Source organism: Rhinoderma darwinii, assembly GCF_050947455.1.
Source record: "Rhinoderma darwinii isolate aRhiDar2 chromosome 8 unlocalized genomic scaffold, aRhiDar2.hap1 SUPER_8_unloc_2, whole genome shotgun sequence".
NCBI lineage: Eukaryota > Metazoa > Chordata > Amphibia > Anura > Rhinodermatidae > Rhinoderma > Rhinoderma darwinii.
The window spans coordinates 269560-294829 of record NW_027461825.1 but is presented as its reverse complement, the minus strand read 5'-3'; the positions used below and the strand labels follow the sequence as shown (position 1 = coordinate 294829).

Below are 25270 nucleotides of genomic sequence, written 5' to 3'. Positions count from 1 at the left end.
TAAACATTGAATGATAGTTTTGGCTTTGGGGCTTCCTTTCGGCTAAGGGCGGGTTCACACATGGCGGAATTGCACTTAAATTCCGCTGCGGACACTCCGCAGCGTTAATCCGCAGCGGAGCCGTTTCTACATTGACTTTCACTTTAATTTAGCAGTGTTCGTTTACACGATGCGTACAATTCCGCTGCGGAGCATAGGCTGCGGAGCGGAATTTGGTGTCCGCAGCATGCTCTGTCTGTTGCGGAGCAGTGGCGGACTCATGGCGGAATTTCTCCATTGACTTCAATGGAGATTCAAAGTTCCGCAATGAAGTCCGCAGCTGTCATGCACATGTCATGTGTGCTGCGGAGCGTCTTGCTTTTTTTACTTGACATTTCTTCATTCTGGCTGGACCTATGTATTTCTAGGTCTACAGCCAGACTGAGGAAGTCAATGGGGCTCCCGTAATGACGGGAGCGTTGCTAGGAGACGTCTGTAAATAGTCACTGTCCAGGGTGCTGAAAGAGTTAAGCGATCGGCAGTAACTGTTTCTGCACCCGGGACAGTGACTACCGATCTCAATATACATGTATCTGTAAAAAACATATAAGTTCATACTTACCGAGAACTCCCTGCTTCTGTCTCCAGTCCAGCCTCCCAGGATGACGTTTCAGTCTAAGTGACGGCTTCAGCCAATCACAGGCCAAGCACAGGCTGCAGCGGTCACATGGACTGGCGCGTCATCCAGGGAGGTCGGGCTGGATGCCGAAGGAGGGACGCGTCATAAAGACAACGGGCGGTAAGTATGAAATTCTTTTACTTTCACTAGGGAAAGTGCTGTCCCTTCTCTCTATCCTGCACTGATAGGGAGAAGGGAAGCACTTTTCCCGCAGTCCGCAGCAGCTAGTCCGCATCAATTTTCTGCACATTTTGTGCAGATCCGCAGCCGTAATCCGCAACCCGGATTAGGTGCGGCATTGATGCGGACAGTTGCGGAGGAATTCCGCCATGTGTGGTCATGCCCTAATAATCTCCACTTTGGAGGCCGGAGTTGGTTCTTGGTATATTTCGCTTTCATCTCTGCACGGTTCACGCATATTTGTATCTTTAACATTTTCTCACATTTTTTAATAATCTTAAATTAAACCTTCGGTCCGGCAGGAATTCTTTGGACTTGACACATAAATAATTGCGGATTTTCCTGCATTGGACTTTGTGTGACACCTTTGAAGCTAAAACACGTATGATCATCTGCGCCCGTTTATTATATCTCATTACTGGAGCGTAATACAAGACATAAAGCGCCGTCCAAGGAATTGACCTTTTACACATACATTTGTCTATATTACAGAATCTGGAAATGTCCTATTATGGTTCCCTCTTTCTTTATTAGTTAATGGGGACAAATCTCAATATGGATCCTGATAACATTAAAGGGATTGTACAGGATTAGAAAAACATGGCTGTTTTCTTCCAGGAACAGCGCCACACCTGTGCATGGGTTGTGTGTGGTATTGCAACTTAGCTCTATTGAATTGAATGGGACGGAGCTGCAATATCACACACAACCTATGGACAGGGGTGGCGCTGTTTCTGGTAGAAAGCAACAATGTTTTACTCATCCCGTACAACCTCTTTAAGCCTATTCTTATTGACTGGCCTCCCTAAAGCGCTTTGCATATAATCATACCGGAGACTGATTGATATTAGGTTTAATTGTCAACTTCTGAGAAGGGGCATCAGGGAGATTTCAAAAAGCATTGCAAAAAAACCGCACATATTTTTCTTATGCCCGGCCCATTTATATAGAGAAACTACGGCATTTGAATCACAAATAGCGCATATGACCCCCCCCCCCCTTCATCACACCCAAAATGAATACAGACCCCAGAAAGTAATACAGACCCCAGCCCAGAGAAAGACAGTCCATATGTGTGACCTGGGCAGCTGCACAAGGGCCCAGTCATAAGGGGGCCCACGGTCCGCGAGCCAATTAATATTTTGGGAAACAATAACTGGACGGTGAATTATGATGAGATATCGGAGATCAACGGGGCCATTTACTGTTCTTGCACGGGGGCCCTTTGATGTCTGGGTCCGTCACTGCCCCCGACCCCCTAAATCCAGACCCCCAGACCAGACCCCTGACCAAACCTCCTAAAAAATACAAACTCCAGATCAGACACCATAAACAAATCCAGACCCCCAAAAGACTTTTAGACCCCAGGCACTGAAGTGTGATTTTAATCAACCAGGGAGAGGACGAATATAATATACGTTGTAGCGCAGCGGCGCCCAGAATACGTGCGTCCTGATGCTGGGGGTGATCCTGATGATGCATGATCTGGCAGTGATCTCTTTCGGGAGATTTACCTGCTCCTCTGGGTGTCCAGGAGTTACTCCCTCTTCCCAGGAGACCCCCCGACGCCCTGGGAGATTTGCATATATAATATTAGGGAGACTGACTTTACCCCGATGACCTGAGATGTAAGAAGAACAACTTCCTAATATCCTTATCTATCCTGCGCCGCTGATCTCCACTGCCCCCTGCTGACAATGTTATGTGATGTGTCGTACACGATGACATCACCACGACGGGCAGCGATTGGTTGCCACAGGCAGGTGATGTGTCATTACTTTGGATTTTACAGGTTATTATATAGAACGGTCACCAAGGAGCGCCAGGCAGTACAGGGGGTGATCGTGGAGAATTGGAGGGTATGTGGGAAAGTTTAATATTTGGATTTTATACCCATAGAAACCTAAATGTTGGAAACCCCTTTAATATCCCCCCCCCCCCCCCCGTAAATGACATTCCGTTAGAACTTCATTATATGGAAGACGGAGTAACCGCTGAATGATCGGCGACTTGTACTGATCGTAACGCGTCTCCTCCATGGCGGCTTCCAATGTTCCCAACAACCATTTTTAACCGTCTGGAGCGCCATCAGCAACCGACCGTTTTATGACGGCCTGCGCTCCTTACATAAACGACAGGCGGCTAGAGATAACAGCTGTCATGTTATTGGCCGGCACCAGGTGCTGCTGTGGGGAGTTTATTTTCCCTGTTGCTGATCAGCGAGATCCGGATACACAATGTACATGAGGGCGCTGCGGACATATCGCTGAGTGCCGCGCCTCCTCCTGCGCTTAAAACCCCCAGTAAATAGAAATCCTTCAGTCCTGCCGCAATCTTCACGTTGGAGTCTCACGTTGTGTGCGGTTTATACCGAGCGCTGACACAAGAGCTGACGATCTTACCTGTTGCACGATGGTGGTGAGTTCCAGGCACAGTTGAACAATGTTATTCTTCAGCAGTGAATATTCCGTCACGCTGACAAATGGAGACCTGGCGGAATAAACCACATTATATTTAATATAACGGACAGCGCAGGGGACCGCTGCCTACAAATGTAATAAACAGACACCACCAGGGGGCGCAAAAACGGCCCAATATCGACCAAACATAATCAGGTCAGGGCTCCACGTAACGTTTCGTCGCTTCGAGACGCAGATAAATGTCGTCATTACCACGTCTTGCGCGTGACCCCAATGTTTCTCTATAGGGGAAAAGGTTGTAAGCAAATTGCAACAATAGGAATTCCACGTTTTTCCTGCGACGGTCACACAATAAGTCGCCGCCGCTATAAACACAGAATTCTTATAATAATATATGAATATGAAAGGAATTGGCCGCCATTCACTAAGGCGACGTACCGGTGATTCCCGATAAATTAAATAAAAGGTACACATCCCTTAATACATTTGGCGCAATTTGAACTTTCTAAAAGGTCAGAAAATAAAACGTGCACCGGCCGAGGCGTAGATTTGCACGAATATTTGCGCCATTTTCACCTATTTCTCGTAATAAATGCGAATTAAACGATTTCTTCTTGGAGACCACATGCTTTTATAGTCACTTAAAATTTGGCGAATAGCAAGAAAAGTTGCACATGTTAAGACATCGCGTAAACTGCGTGATAAATGTGGAGCATTGGGAGAAATAAGCACAGGTTTTATTTTATATTCTGTATAACTTTATATTCACGTTTGTCTGTGTCCTCCCACAATGCAATGCGGTAAAGGACCTGCAGTTCTGTTCACCCGGAGCTCCCAGATTTATGAATGAAATGCCGGAGCTTCAGTGAAGACTGACACATCAGGAGGGGATGTCACCACTGCGTATAACTAACAATATAGATTCATGTCTATGCCATTCAGAATTGCGGAGATCTCGGTGACGGCCCTAAAAACTCTATTGTCCTCCTTGGATGTTCCATTTTCTGTCCTTCAGGTCGGGGAAGTTGATACATTGTTGCCATTTCCCCTTCATGTTAGATTTCGGAGCCGTCACTTGGGATATGGCGGCCCCGCTGGAGCTCGTTCTCTTTGCAATGATGTGGGAAGGGCACTCGTCTAATGGCATCGTGACTGTAATCGGAACGGACGGATCCAGGTCAGGCCGAGCGCCCGCGGCTGAGCCAACATGTCATGAGCGGGAATCATGAATGCGTCCTCTCCAGCGTCCGCGCTCCCATTCACATCACTGTATGGATCAGCCGGGAAAACGGGCGCCATTCACTTCATCTTCTTTTGAGGGAATCATCGGCTTCAGGGGAAAGAGTCGATCTGCGGATGATGAGAATCCAGATGAACACTTGCATTTTAACGTCCACAATCTTTGGCTCGAGTGACGGGCAGAGGAGCCGGCGATCAATGGTCTTCACTTCCATCCTATTTCTTACGTTTTCCGTCCAGTATCTAGAGATGGCGCTCGACAACCTGATGCGCCGCCATTTTATGGGCTCTGCCAATATTTAAAGGAATTTTGTGATGATTTTTATGGCTGGTCAATCAGATGCATCATAACAGTCACATGGGGGGCTCGGAGTCATCTCTGCTGATAACAGGGACCACGACCCCTCATTCTTACCCTAGGATGTGGTCCTAGACCCCGAGACCCCGTCCATCCCCTAGTCCTATGTTCATAAAGCTGAACCATTGTATAATGGAAAAGTTCTAGAACCTTCTAATAGACTTTTTGATTCAATTTGTCACCGTTTTCAAGATCTTTGCTTGCTGTCAGTGAATGGGAACATACAACAAGAGGCTGAAAACCTGTACAGACCTAATACTTCTCACAGCTGAGGGTTTGTCTCCAGTCTAGGCAATCCTGTGTGTGATAAACACAAATATCTGTCCTGTTCTGATAGTTTGTTACAATGTATCAGTGCAGGTAAAATGTATCAGTCTGGAGTCGGCTCACCCATGTTTGAGTTGTAGCTCTCCCTACATCAGACTATTGTAATGCCATCACATCTCCCACAATGCAGCACAGCAGAACGTGCCCTGCGAAAAACCAGCAGATATGTGCAAAAATAATCCAATTGTAGAATGTAGAAATTGTAAATTTATTTCAGTTTTCTCCCAAATCTTTCCTGCTCTGGGTGGAGGTTAAAGGTCAGGTCAGATGTGGCGGATAATTGGCAACACAAATTTACAGCAAATCCACAAAGAACCTGCAGCAAAATCCACACGTGTTACACGCAGATTTTGTTGTGGATTTTGTTGTGGATTTTCTGCAGATTTCACTCTATATATGTATAGTCTATATATTCTATGGGTTTGCAATTTCACAGTTTGCCCTAAATTGGATCTTCTTTCTTTTTCTTTAAAAAAAATAAATACATCTTTTCTTTCTTGACTACCCCGCCCTCATAGATTGTATTGGAAATTGCAGATTTTCAGTTTGAAATCCACATGGAAAATTTGTGTCATTTCCGCTATCACGATTGTGAGCTCCCGACATCGGACTCCTCTGTGGGAAAAGTCAAAGATAACATAAGGGTTGGAGTCTGACAACTACTTGCTAGTGTGGGAAAATATGTGTCGTGTAGATAACCGCTTCAGGTTGTTCCAATATAGAAACCGCACGGTGACAATGACGGCAGGAGCCCGGAGCGCCACACACAGGACACGGATAGACACTGCATGACGGACGGCAGGAGCCCGGAGCGCCACACACAGGACACGGATAGACACTGCATGACGGACGGCAGGAGCCCGGAGCGCCACACACAGGACACGGATAGACACTGCATGACCGACGGCAGGAGCCCGGAGCGCCACACACAGGACACGGATAGACACTGCATGACCGACGGCAGGAGCCCGGAGCGCCACACACAGGACACGGATAGACACTGCATGACCGACAGCAGGAGCCCGGAGCGCCACACACAGGACACGGATAGACACTGCATGACGGACGGCAGGAGCCCGGAGCGCCACACACAGGACACGGATAGACACTGCATGACGGACGGCAGGAGCCCGGAGCGCCACACACAGGACACGGATAGACACTGCATGACGTTACCTGTCCAGCCAGGCTAACAGATTCTTGGCAGCACCAATCAGATCCACCACGGAGGTCAGGAAGTCGTTAGGCAGTCGTCGGGTGGCCCTCCCATCGTAATGTCCGCTCCGCCTTCTACCCGTTATGAAGTTTTGCAGATTTTTGGCTGATGCGTTAAGTTTGTGAGAGAGCGTCCGCAGGTTCTCCGTCTCCAGGCCGTAATTCTGCAGGAAGAAAAAAAAGTCTCATTAATCCACAGGCAGCCGGAAAATAACGTAACAACCGGTCAAATGGCCATAGAAATGGCGTTCGGCCCACGTGACATAAAGGCGATGTTCACGCGCTCAACAAAAAACGGCTGTAAAATACGGAGCTTTTCAATAGAAAAACAGCTCCAAAAATGGCCGGAAAAAACGCATCAAAAAACGCCTGATGCATAAAAAACGGCTGAAAATCAGGGGCTGTTCTCCCGTGAAAAGATCAGTTTTTTTGTTAAGCGTGTAAACATACTGATTAATGAGCGCGGGATCAGTAGATGTGAAGTGAAGGGTCAGGATATAGAAGGGAAATGCGAGTTTTACGTTTTGGGATTCATATGACGTCATGACATGGACTGTACCACTCAGGCTCCTCACAGGGGGACACAATCTCCTGTCACTGATGATTACACAGATATAGAAGATCTCAGCTCAGCCTCCCGGGCTCCTACTTATCATGTCTGAGCCTAATCCTGACAATCACACTGCCCTACCCCGCAGGCAGAGATGGTACTGGCTGCACCTGCTCATGTGATTCTGTACTGAGGCATCATGGGATTGATAGTACAGAGGAAGAGAAAGTAGGGACAGGAGGCCGGACTGCAGGGAGTGGCAATTTACATAAGACAAGCCCATCGAGGGGGGGGGGGATGAAAATGTTTTCTGCATCGGGGCCCGGGAGACTAAAGATCATCCTCAGTTTATATAATAATCTCACCCCCCCCCCCCCCCGTAAGGAAATTATCATCCTGTCTTCTGTAAATAAAACTTCATCATTGTATCATGAAAAGTCCTGCAACTTTCTAATAGATTTTGTGTTTCAATTCCCACCATTTTCAGGACCTCAGCTTGCTTTCAGTGAATGACAACATGCTTTCTTGTATCCAAAGACTGTAAACCCGTCCTGACCTGATATGTCTCACAGCTGCAGTTTGGTACAATGTATCAGTATAGGTAAGACTTATCAGCTGGGAGTCCAGCGCCGAAGAGAAATTTGTGGAGCTGTGATTCACTGACAACAAGCAGAGATTTAGAAAGTTGCAGAATGTTTCATTATACAATGAGGACTGGACAACTCTTTATATCGTTACTAGAACATTAGTGTGGATATTGATTGTAATAACGGCAGCAGAGAGGGGTGCAGATTCTTCAGTGTGCGCTGCTTATGTAAACACTACATCTCCCACAATGCAGCACAGCGCAGACTCGCCGAACCAACAAGGGTTGTCGGAGGGATGTAGATCCTGAGAGCCAACAGGAAACCAAAACATTGCTAACAGTTTAGCTGAGGTCCCATAATGCATTATACTATGCTGCGTTGCATTCTAGGAGTTATATTTGTACCTGCCTCTTGTGTTCTACCCACAATGCACCAGAACAGAATATGACTGGACGTGAATCAGTAGGTTCAGCAGCCTGAGAACTAATAGGAAAACAGCAGAACTATGAATGGAGCTCTGGATGTGACTGGAGTATAAGACCTGATGTAATATTAGCTTTGTGAATGCAGCTCTGGGTGTGACTGTGTAAGTGTTATTATTATCTGCTAGATCTGCCCCGGTCCCCTGTATGTGTTATTATTAACTGCTATATCTGCCCCTGTCACCTGTAAATGTTATTATCATCTGCTAGATCTGCTCCGGTCACCTGTAAGTGTTAGTATTATTTGCTAGATCTGCCCGGTCACCTGTAAGAGTTATTATCTGCTAGATCTGCCCCGGTCACCTGTAAGTGTTATTATCTGCTAGATCTGCCCCAGTCACCTGTAAGAGTTATTATCTGCTAGATCTGCGCCGGTCACCTGTAAGTGTTAGTATTATTTGCTAGATCTGCCCCGGTCACCTGTAAGAGTTATTATCTGCTAGATCTGCCCCGGTCACCTGTAAGTGTTATTATTATCCGCTAGATCTGCCCCGGTCACCTGTAAGTGTTATTATTATCTACTAGATCTTCCCCGGTCACCTGTAAATGTTATTATAATCTGCTAGATCTACCCCGAGTCACCTGTAAGTGTTATTGTTATCTGCTAGATCTGCCCCGGTCACCTGTAAATGTTATTATTATCTACTAGATCTGCCCCAGTCACCTGTAAGTGTTATTATTATCTGCTAGATCTGCCCTTGTCACCTGTAAATGTTATTATCTGCTAGATCTGTCCTCGTCACTTGTAAGTGTTATTATTATCTGCTAGATCTGCCCGTTCACCTGTAAGTGTTATTATTATCTGCTAGATCTGCCCCGGTCACCTGTAAGTGCTATTATTATCTGCTAGATCTACCCCAGTCACCTGTAAGTGTTATTGTTATCTGCTAGATCTACCCCAGTCACCTGTAAGTGTTATTGTTATCTGCTAGATCTGCCCCGGTCACCTGTAAGTGTTATTGTTATCTGCTAGATCTACCCCAGTCACCTGTAAGTGTTATTGTTATCTGCTAGATCTACCCCAGTCACCTGTAAGTGTTATTGTTATCTGCTAGATCTACCCCAGTCACATGCGTGGTTTTCACGCACCCATTGACTTCAATGGGTGCGTGATGCGCGAAATACGCGGAGATATTGAACCTGTCGCGCTTTTTGAGCAGCTGACAAACGCTGCGCAAAAAGCACGGACTGTCTGTACTGCCCCATAGACTTGTATTGGTCTGTGCGTGGCGCGTGAAAACCACGCGGCCCGCACGGACCGAATACACGCTCGTGTGAATCCCCCCTTATTATTATCTGCTAGAGCTTCCCCGGTCACCTGTAAATGTTATTATTATCTGCTAGATCTGCCCCGGTCACCTGTAAGTGTTATTATTATCTGCTAGATCTGCTCTGGTCACCTGTAAGTGTTATTATCTGCTAGATCTGCTCTGGTCACCTGTAAGTGTTATTATTATCTGCTTGATCTTCCCTGGTCACCTGTAAGTGTTATTATCTACTAGATCTGCCCCGGTCACCTGTAAGTGTTATTATTATCTGCTAGATCTGCTTCGGTCACCTGTAAGTGTAAGTGTATGTTCACACGCAGTGACCAGGAACGTCTCAAAATACGATTTTCAGACGTTTTTTTAAACAACTCGCGTTTTTCGTGGCGTTTTTTACGCCCGTTTTTTAAGCTGTTTTTCAATAGAGTCAATGAAAAACGCCTCCAAAAACGTCCCAAGGAGTGTCCTGCACTTCTTTTGACGAGCCGTCATTTTATTCGCCATATTTTGACAGCAACGCGTTAAATAAAGGCTTGTGGGAACAGAACATCATAAAACCCATTGAAAGCAATGGGCAGCTGTTTGTAGGCGTATTAGGGGCGTTTTTTAAAAAGTAATTTGAGGCGTAAAACGCCCGAATTATGTCTGAAACCACTGCGTGGGAACATACCCTTAGGGCATGGCCAGACATAGCGCAATTGCTCTGGAAATCCGCAGCGTACACGTTTCTCCATTGCCTTCCACAGCTTTGTGGTTGGGTTCGTTTGCACGTTGCGGACAATTCCGCTGCGGAGCATAGGCTGCGGTGCGGAATTTGGTGTCCGCAGCATACAATGGATGTTGCGGACTGGTTGCGGAATTTCTCCATTGACTTCAATGGAGATTCTAAGTTCCGCAATGAAGTCCGCACCTGTCATGTACATGTTATGTGTGCTGCGGAGCGGATTGGTTTTTTAACATGACATTTCTTCATTCTGGCTGGACCTATGTATTTCTAGGTCTACAGCCAGACTGAGGAAGTCAATGGGGCTCCCGGAATTACGGGTGACTACGTGTGTGCACCCATAATTACGGGAGCGATGCTAGGCGACATTAGTAAATTGTCACTGTCCAGGGTGCTGAAAGAGTTAAGCGATCGGCAGTAACTGTTTCTGCACCCGGGACAGTGACTACCGATCCCAATATACAGCAACCTGTAAAAAAAATAGAAGTTCATACTTACCGAGAACTCCCTGCTTCTGTCTCCAGTCCGGCCTCCCAGGATGACGTTTCAGTCTAAGTGACGGCTGCAGCCAATCACAGGCCAATCACAGGCTGCAGCCAATCACAGGCCAATCACAGGCCAATCACAGGCTGCAGCCAATCACAGGCCAATCACAGGCTGCAGCCAATCACAGGCTGCAGCCAATCACAGGCCAATCACAGGCTACAGCCAATCACAGGCCAATCACAGGCTGCAGCGGTCACATGGACTGCCGCGTCATCCAGGGAGGTCGGGCTGGATGCCGAAAGAGGGACGCGTCACCAAGACAACGGGCGGTAAGTATGAAATTCTTTTACTTTCACTAGGGAAAGTGCTGGCCCTTCTCTCTGTCCTGCACTGATAGGGAGAAGGGAAGCACTTTCACCTCAATACGCAGCAGCTAGTCCGCATCAATTTACTGCACATTTTGGGCAGATCCGCCGCAGAATCTGCAACGCAGATTCTGTGCGGCATTGATGCGGACAGTTGCGGAAGAATTCCGCCACGTCTGGGCATGCCCTTATTATTATCTACTAGTTCTGCTCTGGTCACCTGTAAGTGTTATTATTATCTACTAGATTTGCCCAGTCACCTGTAAGTGCTATCCTGCATTTTCTACTAATGTATCTGACTATTGTCCTAACATACTCTGATCATTTGTCAGGTCATGCTGGTAGTTGTAGTTTTTACAAGAGTTGAGATACCTGTTCTGCAAAACTACAACTTCCATCATAGTCTGAGAATTGCTGGGAGTTTTTATGTTTTTTACCACGGCTCATCCGGTACGTGTGCCCTCTTTCACATGGAGCTGGTATATTCTCGGGGGCAGTTCGATGGCACTCAGAAGTTTTCTATGGGGCAGCACTTTCTGGTTACCCCCATATAGACCCATAAACATTATTATAAGTCAATCATGAAATATTACAGACAACATAAAAGGAGGGAGGATTTTACACTCTATGCAGTAGCAGCAGTTTGGGTGCGCGTCCCGACGACTCCGTGGAGCAGAGGGGGGGCGCGACAAAATATTAACCAGTATGAAATAAAAACAGCGACATCTGGGCGGACTGCAATGATCACCATACACTGTAAGAGGAAGCGTCCTCCGTGCCGAAACCTGGAGATCTACTCAGGATCTATCAGATTCAACAGGGGACTGGGTTCTACGCAGGATCTGTCAGATTCACCAAAGACCTGGAGAGCTACTCAGGATCTGTCAGTTTCACCAAGACCCTGGAGATCTACTCAGGATCTGTCAGATCCACCAGGAGACTGGGATCTACTCAGGATCTGTCAGATCCACCAGGAGACTGGGATCTACTCAGGATCTGTCAGATCCACCAGGAGACTGGGATCTGCTCAGGATCTGTCAGATCCACCAGAAGACTGGGATCTGCTCAGGATCTGTCAGATCCACCAGAAGACTGGGATCTACTCAGGATCTGTCAGATTCACCAGAGCCCTTGAGATCTATTCAGGATCTGTCAGATTCACCAGAGCCCTGGAGATCTACTCAGGATCTGTCATATACAACAGGAGACTGGGATCTACTCAGGATCTGTCAGATTCTCCAGGGGACTGGGATCTTCCGGCTGCTCTCTGGGCCTTACAGTATTAACAACAACTTCCAATCAATGAATAGTCAATGTTCTTGCGCAGCAGCAGCGGAGCCGCTTCAGTGGCGGGGGGGGGGGTGATCTCACCTGAAGGGTAATTGCAGCTGCTCTGCAGGAGAGCTGAGTACTGATCTGAGGGTTCGGGAGGTAGACGCAGCGCTGGGAACACAGCAAGAAGTCATTTTACCAGGAACGGGCAATTTATCCTTTCACATCTGTCTCCCTTTCATCTCCTGTGTTCTTACATTATACTGAGTGTCATCAATAAGGATCATTAGGAGCTGCCGTCAGTGCATGTCCCGCCGGCAGAGGCTTCGCTTTCCCTGTATTATAGATTTCCTCCATGTTCTTCATCTCATCATAAATCCCAGGTTTTCTATTAACAGTAAAATGCGGCCCTGAGACCTCCAGGATAACAAGCTTCAAAATCACATTCTGGTGTACAGATTTTTGTTGCAAGTGACCTCACCACTAGGGGCGCCGTTCCCCTGCCTGAAAATGTATAGGTCTTGATGTAAACACTACATCTCCTTCAATGTGACACAGCAAAGGGTGATCTATATAAACATACAACCAGCAGATGGCAGCAGCGAGATAATAGGCTCTGCAGCTAATGAGTTAACAGGAAAGTAGCAGAATTGTAAACGCAGCTCTGGATGTGACTAGAGTACAAGACTTGATGTAAGTGGTTTAATAGAATTATCTGAGCCATCAGCTGGATGAGGACTTGCGGTCACCATGGCGGATACAACGTGTCCATAGTCACAACCAGCGGGGGACCAGAGACCTGCGCATCCCCAGAGGATCAATATTCACAAAGCAAAGACCAATGAACTGTTATTGATTTCTGATGGGAAGTGAAGCTGAAAGACCCCAACAGAGAAAATCAAAGCTGTTTCCATTTGACCACGGCGCGGTCCTGCTATTTCAGGAAAGTCATTAGCGCAAAACACGAGCGTCTGTCATGGCGACTATTGACCTACAGTAACAGTGTAAATGCGGCCGTACACAATAGACGAAAGATGATGAAAGTGGCCGATCTGCGACCAGAATGAACGATCGCTGATTAGGAAATGAAGCAAACAAATAGGATAACAGCCTGATGGCCGACAGTAACCTCCTAAAATACTGGTCAGCCAAGTATTGACTGTCAATGGAGTGACCTGCGTGACCGCGAACCATTGTCCTGCAAATGGCAACTCACAAAGGAGGAGAGTACGAGGGTCCGTTACTTCCGGCCATACATCGGACCGTCATTTTTTGTCCCTTTGGACATGTATTGGGACGTCGCCCCACTATAACGGCCAGCGACATAAAATATGCGTATGGGGATGTTGGCTTAGCCAATATTCTTCAGACAAACGATCATTCGAACATCGCCCTACTGCTGTTTAATATGTATGACCAGCAACCCCCAAACAAGTCACATCTGCTATCTCTACATGTTATCCATTCCAGTATTAGTCTCTAGGGGGCGGAATACATAACGGATACAAGAAATATTCATCATCAATGTAGAAATTATAAATATCAATGATCAATCATGAATATGTACATTATAAATATCAGTTAGAAATGTCCGGTCTCTCCGATGATTCTCTCCTTACAAATTAAAGACTTTCCTACGGCTGTCCAATAATCCAGAATATTTGATCATTTGGCACCTAGCAGGTCCCATTGATGCCAGAAAAAAAGAAGCATTACTGTATAATGATAATGTAAATGGGGCTTTACCCAATAAGTTATTTCAGTCCAGGTGAATGGAGGTGACCAAGACAAGGTCTACCTTATCCAGCCAAGATGAGGGTCTCCAAAGCCCAACCAAGACCAGGGTCCTCCATGTACAGAGAGACAAATATATCAAATGTCCAGCCAAGATGAGGGTCTCCAAAGCCCAACCAAGACCTGGGTCCTCCATGTCCAGAGAGACAAAGATATCAAATGTCCTGCCAAGATGAGGGTCTCTAAAGCCCAACCAAGACCAGGGTCCCCCATGTCCAGAGCAACAAAGATATCAAATGTCCAGCCAAGATGAGGGTCTCCAAAGCCCAACCAAGACCAGGGTCCTCCATGTACAGAGAGACAAATATATCAAATGTCCAGCCAAGATGAGGGTCTCCAAAGCCCAACCAAGACCAGGGTCCCCCATGTCCAGAGAGACAAAGATATCAAATGTCCAGCCAAGATGAGGGTCTCTAAAGCCCAACCAAGACCAGGGTCCTCCATGTCCAGAGAGACAAATATATCAAATGTCCAGCCAAGATGAGGGTCTCCAAAGCCCAACCAAGACCAGGGTCCCCCATGTCCAGAGAGACAAAGATATCAAATGTCCAGCCAAGATGAGGGTCTCTAAAGCCCAACCAAGACCAGGGTCCCCCATGTCCAGAGCGACAAAGATATCAAATGTCCAGCCAAGATGAGGGTCTCCAAAGCCCAACCAAGACCAGGGTCCTCCATGTACAGAGAGACAAATATATCAAATGTCCAGCCAAGATGAGGGTCTCCAAAGCCCAACCAAGACCAGGGTCCCCCATGTCCAGAGAGACAAAGATATCAAATGTCCAGCCAAGATGAGGGTCTCTAAAGCCCAACCAAGACCAGGGTCCTCCATGTCCAGAGAGACAAATATATCAAATGTCCAGCCAAGATGAGGGTCTCCAAAGCCCAACCAAGACCAGGGTCCCCCATGTCCAGAGAGACAAAGATATCAAATGTCCAGCCAAGATGAGGGTCTCTAAAGCCCAACCAAGACCAGGGTCCTCCATGTCCAGAGAGACAAAGATCTCTCATATCTAGCTAAGATGAGGTCTCTAATGTCTAGTCCAGGCAAGTGTCTCCAATGTCAAGCTCAAAGAAAGATCTCCCATGTCTGGCCAAGATGAATGTCTTTAATGTCCAGTCCAGACAAGCGTCCAATGTCCAGACTGAGGTCTCCCATATCCAACCCAAATGAGGGTCCTCCATGTCCGGCCCAGACAGAGATCTCTTATTATATCCAGCTAATATGAGGGTCTCCTGACCGGACTTCCATGTCCCCTGGGCCGCGCTGTCTTGTGGGGTACATACTGTATATTGATATGATGTAAGAATTGTATTGCAGGAGTCTGGACCCATTAACACGTCTTGTGGAATAGCAGAGCTGCTTGTGTCTGGCACAGCCCGAGGAGCCTTCAGAAAACATCAGACAACTTCTTATTATTAAATGAAGAAAAAAGCACATTTAGATCCCGGGGCAAGAAAGAGAAGAGATTGAGTGTTCAGCCATCACCCGCCCGGACGAGGTGGGAGCAGAACGCTGGATTTATGGAAGAAGTCTTGTTAGCTGAAGAAATAGATCAATCTCCCGCAAGCTCCAGAGATCCACACCGGACGACTTAATTGACCCAATTTACTGGAAGGAGCCGAGCGTCCACAACTCCCTGCCCGAAGTCCAACCTCTCCTGCTTTATGAGATTGAAGCTGCTGCCCCCCCCCCCCATCTGGTATGAAGTGCAGCCCCGCTATTACACTTCTCTTTACATGGCCCATCTATATGTGCTTTACATCTGTCACTGATCCTGATTTATATCATGTCCTATACTCCAGCTACCTCCAGAGCTGTATTCACAATTCTGCTGTTACATCATGGTTTATACTCCAGTTACATCCAGGGCTGCAGTCACAATTCTGCTAATACGTCATACCTTATCAGAGAGATGTAAGGGCCTTCAGAGAGTGAACAGGTAACCAGCAGAATATGGGATGCTGCTCTTGATGTAACTGGAGTATAAGATGCGATATAACAACAGAATTGTGAATGCAGATTTGCATGTGACCGGAGTATAAGCCATGAAGTAGCGCGGGATGAGGGCAAAGGATTTACACATTTCTGAACATGAAATAGAAATTTATATTGTAAATAATTGTCCTCATTTGTATCAGCAACAGAGAAGCCTTGGCCCCAACAGAGGACATTAATCTGGGGGTCCGCGGGGTCCTCTGCTGGGGCATTCTCAAAACTTTCTGGAAATTTTTTCTGTTTAAGAAAAAGTGAAATGAAACTCAGCAGCTTGACTGCAACTCCTATCATCCTTGATAGACTGAGCACTGCCCCCAAAATACCATAGAGACAAGCCATGCCACTGACATCAGACCAACGGGTGCAGGGCCTGGCGTCAAACCGCCCCTCCCCAGAGCTATGATCCCAGAGGACACCTCAAAGTGCAGCAGAGTAAGGCCCCATGCACATGAACGTGCCTTTGCGGCCGCAATTGCCCCGAATATCCACAGGAGAATTGCGGCCCATTCATTCCTATGGAGCCATGCACACAACCGTGGTTTCCAGGAGCCCGGGCTCATAGCAAATAGTGACACTCCGACCCCGGCCGACCCGAAAATCACAGCCGTGTACATGGCTACGGTCGTGTGCATGAGGCCTAAGGAGAAGGTAAGATGAGGTGGTGCTGGCCCTGCGCTCCCCTGGTCTGTCCGGCTCCCCTGACCCCGCCGCTCATTATTAGCAGTCAGGCAGTCGAGTCGTGGCAGCAGATGTAGAAAAAGTCAAAGTGTCCTCAGAAAAATCTCCAAGGACAAACACAACTGTAATTGAGATTAGCAAAACAATGTCAGAAGGCAACGAGTTTTGTCCAGTGACTGATAAACGGGCCGGTCCGGCCTCAAAACGCGCTGATTTGTTCTATTCCGAATCTAAATTACGTTATTGTGTATTCTTAAACATGCAAAACTTTAATGTATCGACTTCTCCAACATCTACAGCCACGTGAGGAGTCCGGCTCCCCCCACCATGTCTTCTCCAACATCTGCTGCCACATGAGGAGTCCGGCTCCCCCCACCATGTCTTCTCCAACATCTGCTGCCACATGAGGAGTCCGGCTCCCCCCACCATGTCTTCTCCAACATCTGCTGCCACATGAGGAGTCCGGCTCCCCCCACCATGTCTTCTCCAACATCTGCTGCCACATGAGGAGTCCGGCTCCCCCCACCATGTCTTCTCCAACATCTGCTGCCACATGAGGAGTCCGGCTCCCCCCACCGTGTCTTCTCCAACATCTGCTGCCACATGAGGAGTCCGGCTCCCCCACCATGTCTTCTCCAACATCTGCTGCCACATGAGGAGTCCGGCTCCCCCCACCATGGTCTTCTCCAACATCTGCTGCCACATGAGGAGTCCGGCTCCCCCCACCATGTCTTCTCCAACATCTGCTGCCACATGAGGAGTCCGGCTCCCCCCACCGTGTCTTCTCCAACATCTGCTGCCACATGAGGAGTCCGGCTCCCCCCACCATGTCTTCTCCAACATCTGCTGCCACATGAGGAGTCCGGCTCCCCCCACCATGTCTTCTCCAACATCTGCTGCCACATGAGGAGTCCGGCTCCCCCCACCGTGTCTTCTCTAACATCTGCTGCCACATGAGGAGTCCGGCTCCCCCACCATGTCTTCTCGAACATCTGCAGCCACGTGAGGAGTCCGGCTCCCCCCACCGTGTCTTCTCGAACATCTGCAGCCACGTGAGGTGTCCGACTGCCCCCACCATGTCTTCTCCAACATCTAAAACCACATGAGGAGTCCGGCTCCCCCCACAATGTCTTTAACATCTGCAGCCACATGAGGAGTCCGGCTCCTCCCACCATGTCTTCTCCCGGATCTGCAGCCACATGAGGGGTCCAGCTCCTCCCACTATGTCTTCTCCCGGATCTGCAGCCACATGAGGAGTCCGGCTCCCCCCACCATGTCTTCTCCCAGATCTGCAGCCACATGAGGGGTCCGGCTCCTCCCACCATGTCTTCTCCCGGATCTGCAGCCACATGAGGGGTCCGGCTCCTCCCACGTCTTCTCCCGGATCTGCAGCCACATGAGGGGTCCGGCTCCTCCCACCATGTCTTCTCCCGGATCTGCAGGGATCTACTTACTCTACTACGTCCCCTCAAGGCTTCTTAGGGTTTATAAATATCCCCATCATGTGGGATGATGAGGCTGCGGCTTTGTGTTTATGGCCTCATTACTTTCCCTCTATTCACCGTCTCCTGATTAAAAACGAAATTGTATTTCATCGCCATTTTGCTTCAATTTCTTTATTCCTCTTTTATTTCAGGAATCAATCTCATGCTGATTAACAGGCGGCTCCGCTCTGCTCCTGGTTACACAGACTTAATGATTCATCTGCTCTAAGCTGCGCCCAAATATGAAGGAATCAATATTTCATTTGCTGCCGCTCGCCGGCTCTATCTCGCCGCTCGCCCCGCTCTCTCTGCTGGCAAAGCAAAACTGTTATTCAAATAGAAATGACTCGTATTCATCAATGATTATATTCACAAAGCCGACAGTAAATTGTCCTGAGCGCTTCATTCCAGCTGATGTGCGCAAAACGCTGAGAGCAGCTGAGGTGATGTCACCGGGAACGGGTGTCATCAATGTAGACAGCAAGCAGTGGTATAATGAAGGAAAAACACAGGAAACACGCCGGTCCGCTCACCGTGACCTCAGAGATTCCTGACTCCACCTTGTATTTTAGTTTGGTGCTTGTAGACATTAACGATTCCGGGTCGGCAGTGGATGAAAACGGTAGATGTATAGAAGAAGATAATGTCCACCACGCCATCCAATAAAAATCAAAAACTTTAATTCATCACTTTAAAACAAAGTTAAAAAAAATCCCGGGAAGGACGCTTACGCGTTTCCAACCGAAAGGTTCTTAGTCATAGCTATGACTAAGAACCTTTCGGTTGGAAACGCGTAAGCGTCCTTCACGGGATTGTTTTTATTTTGTTTTAAAGTGATGAATTAAAGTTCTGGAAAAGCGGAGTCAATGTCCCATTTCTATAAGACATCTCCCGGCAGAGTGCAGGGCATTGTAGTGCCTGTAAGCCCACGGAGGATGGATTCTAAACTACAACCTAAGAGTGAAGGTAGAGTGCATATGGAGTATAGGACGAGAACTAACGGCAGAATAGTGAGTGCAGCTCTGGATGGGACTGGAGTATAAGACTTGTTATAACAGCGGAAATATGAACGCAGCTCTAACTGACATGTTATAATTGCATAATTGTGAGTGCAGCTCCGGATGTGACTGTGGTATAAGACATTATATAACTGCAGAATTGGGACTGCTGCTCTGGATGTGACTGCTGTATAAGACATGATATAACTGCAGAATTGGGACTGCTGCTCTGGATGTGACTGTGGTATAAGACATGATATAACTGCAGAATTGGGACTGCTGCTCTGGATATGAGTGCTGTATAAGACATGATATAACTGCAGAATTGGGACTGCTGCTCTGTATGTGAGTGCTGTATAAGACATGATATAACTGCAGAATTGGGACTGCTGCTCTGGATGTGAGTGCTGTATAAGACATGATATAACTGCAGAATTGGGACTGCTGCTCTGGATGTGAGTGCTGTATAAGACATGATATAACTGCAGAATTGGGACTGTTGCTCTGGATGTGACTGCTGTATAAGACATGATATAACTGCAGAATTGGGGACTGCTGCTCTGGATGTGAGTGCTGTATAAGACATGATATAACTGCAGAATTGGGACTGCTGCTCTGGATGTGACTGCTGTATAAGACATGATATAACTGCAGAATTGGGACTGCTGCTCTGGATGTGACTGTGGTATAAGACATGATATAACTGCAGAATTGGGACTGCTGCTCTGGATGTGAGTGCTGTATAAGACATGATATAACTGCAGAATTGGGACTGCTGCTCTGGATGTGACTGCTGTATAAGACATGATATAACTGCAGAATTGGGACTGCTGCTCTGGATGTGAGTGCTGTATAAGACATGATATAACTGCAGAATTGGGACTGCTGCTCTGGATGTGACTGCTGTATAAGACATGATATAACTGCAGAATTGGGACTGCTGCTCTGGATGTGACTGCTGTATAAGACATGATATAACTGCAGAATTGGGACTGCTGCTCTGGATGTGACTGTGGTATAAGACATGATATAACTGCAGAATTGGGACTGCTGCTCTGGATGTGAGTGCTGTATAAGACATGATATAACTGCAGAATTGGGACTGCTGCTCTGGATGTGACTGCTGTATAAGACATGATATAACTGCAGAATTGGGACTGCTGCTCTGGATGTGAGTGCTGTATAAGACATGATATAACTGCAGAATTGAGACTGTTGCTCTGGATGTGACTGCTGTATAAGACATGATATAACTGCAGAATTGGGACTGCTGCTCTGGATGTGAGTGCTGTATAAGACATGATATAACTGCAGAATTGGGACTGCTGCTCTGGATGTGAGTGCTGTATAAGACATGATATAACTTCAGAATTGGGACTGCTGCTCTGGATGTGACTGTGGTATAAGACATGATATAACTGCAGAATTGGGACTGCTGCTCTGGATGTGAGTGCTGTATAAGACATGATATAACTGCAGAATTGGGACTGCTGCTCTGGATGTGACTGCTGTATAAGACATGATATAACTGCAGAATTGGGACTGCTGCTCTGGATGTGAGTGCTGTATAAGACATGATATAACTGCAGAATTGAGACTGTTGCTCTGGATGTGACTGCTGCTGTATAAGACATGATATAACTGCAGAATTGGGACTGCTGCTCTGGATGTGACTGCTGCTGTATAAGACATGATATAACTGCAGAATTGGGACTGCTGCTCTGGATGTGAGTGCTGTATAAGACAGGATATAACTGCAGAATTGGGACTGTTGCTCTGGATGTGAGTGCTGTATAAGACATGATATAACTGCAGAATTGGGACTGTTGCTCCAGGTGGATTCACACGTGGCCTAAATATACACCACACAATCCGCAGCCAATTTCACCGCAGAATTACTGTTGCAGATTTTGTAGCCTATAATTACTGCGGATTTTCATTGCAGATTTTGCAACACAAAAAAATGACATGAGGAAATGAAAACCATGACCTAGTAGCAGTTTTTTGGGTTTTGCTTTTTTTCACACATTGGAAAATTTGGTGTCAATTTCTGCAGCGGATTTTTCTGCTATGAAAATTAAGTGAATCCAGAACAAAAGGATTAAAGCAAAGAATTAAGGAAGTTACTGAAGTTTATGTGGTGATTATATGGAGATGTAATCTGTAAATAATACGGAAAGTGGAGCTCCCTCTGCATTACATCTTATCAATAGATGCTCCACGATGTCATCTCGATTATTCCATCTACATCATGAGATCTGAATTCAGATTTGAATGTGACGTGGATTTTAGGTAAATTAACTGAAGATGGGTCAATATAATAAAGAGAAACGGCTTTATATTCCCTGTAAAACAAGCAATGATTCTGGAAAATATTTTGGGTGGAGTTACCCTTTAATATAATGTAATGAGGTCATATTATTAACCAGTTACAGGGGGCGGGGCCGTGACAACCACAGCAGTGAGCGCTGCAGCTGAGTCATGTGGAGATGTCTGGTCTGACAGGCGCTGCAGACAGATCACTATTAATTACATCCGCAGAATCTGAAGACACCACAGCAGGTAACACAGCGTCCTAAAGATTGTCACACAACGTCTGAGGCGGTTTAGCTGGAAGCGTTCCCCCGACTATCATCTCCGCCATACCAGAAACACAAACGTGACGTGACCTGTGACCTCCCTGAAATGCTAAGAAGAGCGAAGGTGTCAGCGGTGACAATCTATATTATGTGACTATTATAAATATTACGATTCTGGGAAATCTCCGCACAACGACTGAAACGAGAAATACATTATGGAAATACACAATGAGCGAATAAATAAAACGAAACTCGGCTTCACTATCCTTGAGGATTCAATTCAAATGCAATGTGCAGTTACTGTGTAAAGCCTTTTATTTACTTGTTTAAAGGACAAATGATCCTGAGTTACATCCTGTATTATACTCCAGAGCTGCACTCACTATTCTGCTGGTGGAGTCACTGTGTACATACATTACATTACTTATCCTGTACTGATCCTGAGTTACATCCTGTATTTATACTCCAGAGCTGCACTCACTATTCTGCTGGTGGAGTCACTGTGTACATACATTACATTACTTATCCTGTACTGATCCTGAGTTACATCCTGTATTATACTCCAGAGTTGCACTCACTATTCTGCTGGTGGAGTCACTGTGTACATACATTACATTACTTATCCTGTACTGATCCTGAGTTATATCCTGTATTATACTCCAGAGCTGCACTCACTATTCTGCTGGTGGAGTCACTGTGTACATACATTACATTACTTATCCTACACTGATCCTGAGTTACATCCTGTATTATACTCCAGAGCTGCACTCACTATTCTGCTGTGGAGTCACTGTGTACATATATTACATTACTTATCCTGTACTCATCCTGAGTTATATCCTGTATTATACTCCAGAGCTGCACTCACTATTCTGCTGGTGGAGTCACTGTGTACATACATTACATTACTTATCCTGTACTGATCCTGAGTTACATCCTGTATTATACTCCAGAGCTGCACTCACTATTCTGCTGTGGAGTCACTGTGTACATATATTACATTACTTATCCTGTACTGATCCTGAGTTATATCCTGTATTATACTCCAGAGCTGCACTCACTATTCTGCTGTGGAGTCACTGTGTACATACATTACATTACTTATCCTGTACTGATCCTGAGTTACATCCTGTATTATACTCCAGAGCTGCAGTCACTATTCTGCTGGTGGAGTCACTGTGTACATACATTACATTACTTATCCTGTACTGATCCTGCGTTACATCCTGTATTATACTCCAGAGCTGCACTCACTGTTCTGCTGGTGGAGTCACTGTGTACATACATTACTTATCCTGTACTGATCCTGAGTTACATCCTGTATTATACTCCAGAGCTGCACTCACTATTCTGCTGGTGGAGTCACTGTGTACATACATTACATTACTTATCCTGTACTGATCCTGAGTTACATCCTGTATTATACTCCAGAGCTGCACTCACTATTCTGCTGGTGGAGTCACTGTGTACATACATTACATTACTTATCCTGTACTGATCCTGAGTTACATCCTGTATTATACTCCAGAGCTGCACTCACTATTCTGCTGTGGAGTCACTGTGTACATATATTACATTACTTATCCTGTACTGATCCTGAGTTATATCCTGTATTATACTCCAGAGCTGAACTCACTATTCTGCTGTGGAGTCACTGTGTACATACATTACATTACTTATCCTGTACTGATCCTGAGTTACATCCTGTATTATACTCCAGAGCTGCAGTCACTATTCTGCTGGTGGAGTCACTGTGTACATATATTACATTACTTATCCTGTACTGATCCTGAGTTATATCCTGTATTATACTCCAGAGCTGCACTCACTATTCTGCTGTGGAGTCACTGTGTACATACATTACATTACTTATCCTGTACTGATCCTGAGTTACATCCTGTATTATACTCCAGAGCTGCAGTCACTATTCTGCTGGTGAAGTCACTGTGTACATACATTACATTACTTATCCTGTACTGATCCTGCGTTACATCCTGTATTATACTCCAGAGCTGCACTCACTGTTCTGCTGGTGGAGTCACTGTGTACATACATTACTTATCCTGTACTGATCCTGAGTTACATCCTGTATTATACTCCAGAGCTGCACTCACTATTCTGCTGCTGGAGTCACTGTGTACATACATTACATTACTTATCCTGCACTGATCCTGAGTTACATCCTGTATTATACTCCAGAGCTGCACTCACTATTCTGCTGCTGGAGTCACTGTGTACATACATTACATTACTTATCCTGTACTGATCCTGAGTTACATCCTGTATTATACTCCAGAGCTGCACTCACTATTCTGCTGCTGGAGTCACTGTGTACATACATTACATTACTTATCCTGTACTGATCCTGAGTTATATCCTGTATTATACTCCAGAGATGCACTCACTATTCTGCTGGTGGAGTCACTGTGTACATACATTACATTACTTACCCTGTACTGATCCTGAGTTATATCCTGTATTATACTCCAGAGCTGCACTCACTATTCTGCTGGTGGAGTCACTGTGTACATACATTACATTACTTATCCTGTACTGATCCTGAGTTACATCCTGTATTATACTCCAGAGCTGCACTCACTATTCTGCTGGTGGAGTCACTGTGTACATACATTACATTACTTATCCTGTACTGATCCTGAGTTACATCCTGTATTATACTCCAGAGTTGCACTCACTATTCTGCTGGTGGAGTCACTGTGTACATACATTACATTACTTATCCTGTACTGATCCTGAGTTATATCCTGTATTATACTCCAGAGCTGCACTCACTATTCTGCTGGTGGAGTCACTGTGTACATACATTACATTACTTATCCTACACTGATCCTGAGTTACATCCTGTATTATACTCCAGAGCTGCACTCACTATTCTGCTGTGGAGTCACTGTGTACATATATTACATTACTTATCCTGTACTCATCCTGAGTTATATCCTGTATTATACTCCAGAGCTGCACTCACTATTCTGCTGGTGGAGTCACTGTGTACATACATTACATTACTTATCCTGTACTGATCCTGAGTTACATCCTGTATTATACTCCAGAGCTGCACTCACTATTCTGCTGTGGAGTCACTGTGTACATATATTACATTACTTATCCTGTACTGATCCTGAGTTATATCCTGTATTATACTCCAGAGCTGCACTCACTATTCTGCTGTGGAGTCACTGTGTACATACATTACATTACTTATCCTGTACTGATCCTGAGTTACATCCTGTATTATACTCCAGAGCTGCAGTCACTATTCTGCTGGTGGAGTCACTGTGTACATACATTACATTACTTATCCTGTACTGATCCTGAGTTACATCCTGTATTATACTCCAGAGCTGCATTCACTATTCTGCTGGTGGAGTCACTGTGTACATACATTACATTACTTATCCTGCACTGATCCTGAGTTACATCCTGTATTATACTCCAGAGCTGCACTCACTATTCTGCTGGTGGAGTCACTGTGTACATACATTACTTATCCTGTACTGATCCTGAGTTATATCCTGTATTATACTCCAGAGCTGCACTCACTATTCTGCTGGTGGAGTCACTGTGTACATACATTACATTACTTATCCTGTAC

The 25270-nt window shown here is 46.1% G+C and overlaps 1 protein-coding gene across 1 annotated transcript in view; it reads right to left on the bottom strand.

Moving 5' to 3' along the window:
* Window positions 1-3174: 3174 nt before the first annotated feature.
* The window catches only part of LOC142697918 (connector enhancer of kinase suppressor of ras 2-like), a 216835-nt gene continuing 194739 nt past the window's right edge, over window positions 3175-25270 (bottom strand). Inside the window, exons 3-4 of the mRNA XM_075847719.1 lie at window positions 6359-6561; window positions 3175-3328 (exon numbers count right to left, since the gene is read on the bottom strand). Of these exons, the coding sequence (XP_075703834.1) occupies window positions 3175-3328; window positions 6359-6561 (357 nt within the window). The remainder of the gene's footprint in view (window positions 3329-6358; window positions 6562-25270) is intronic.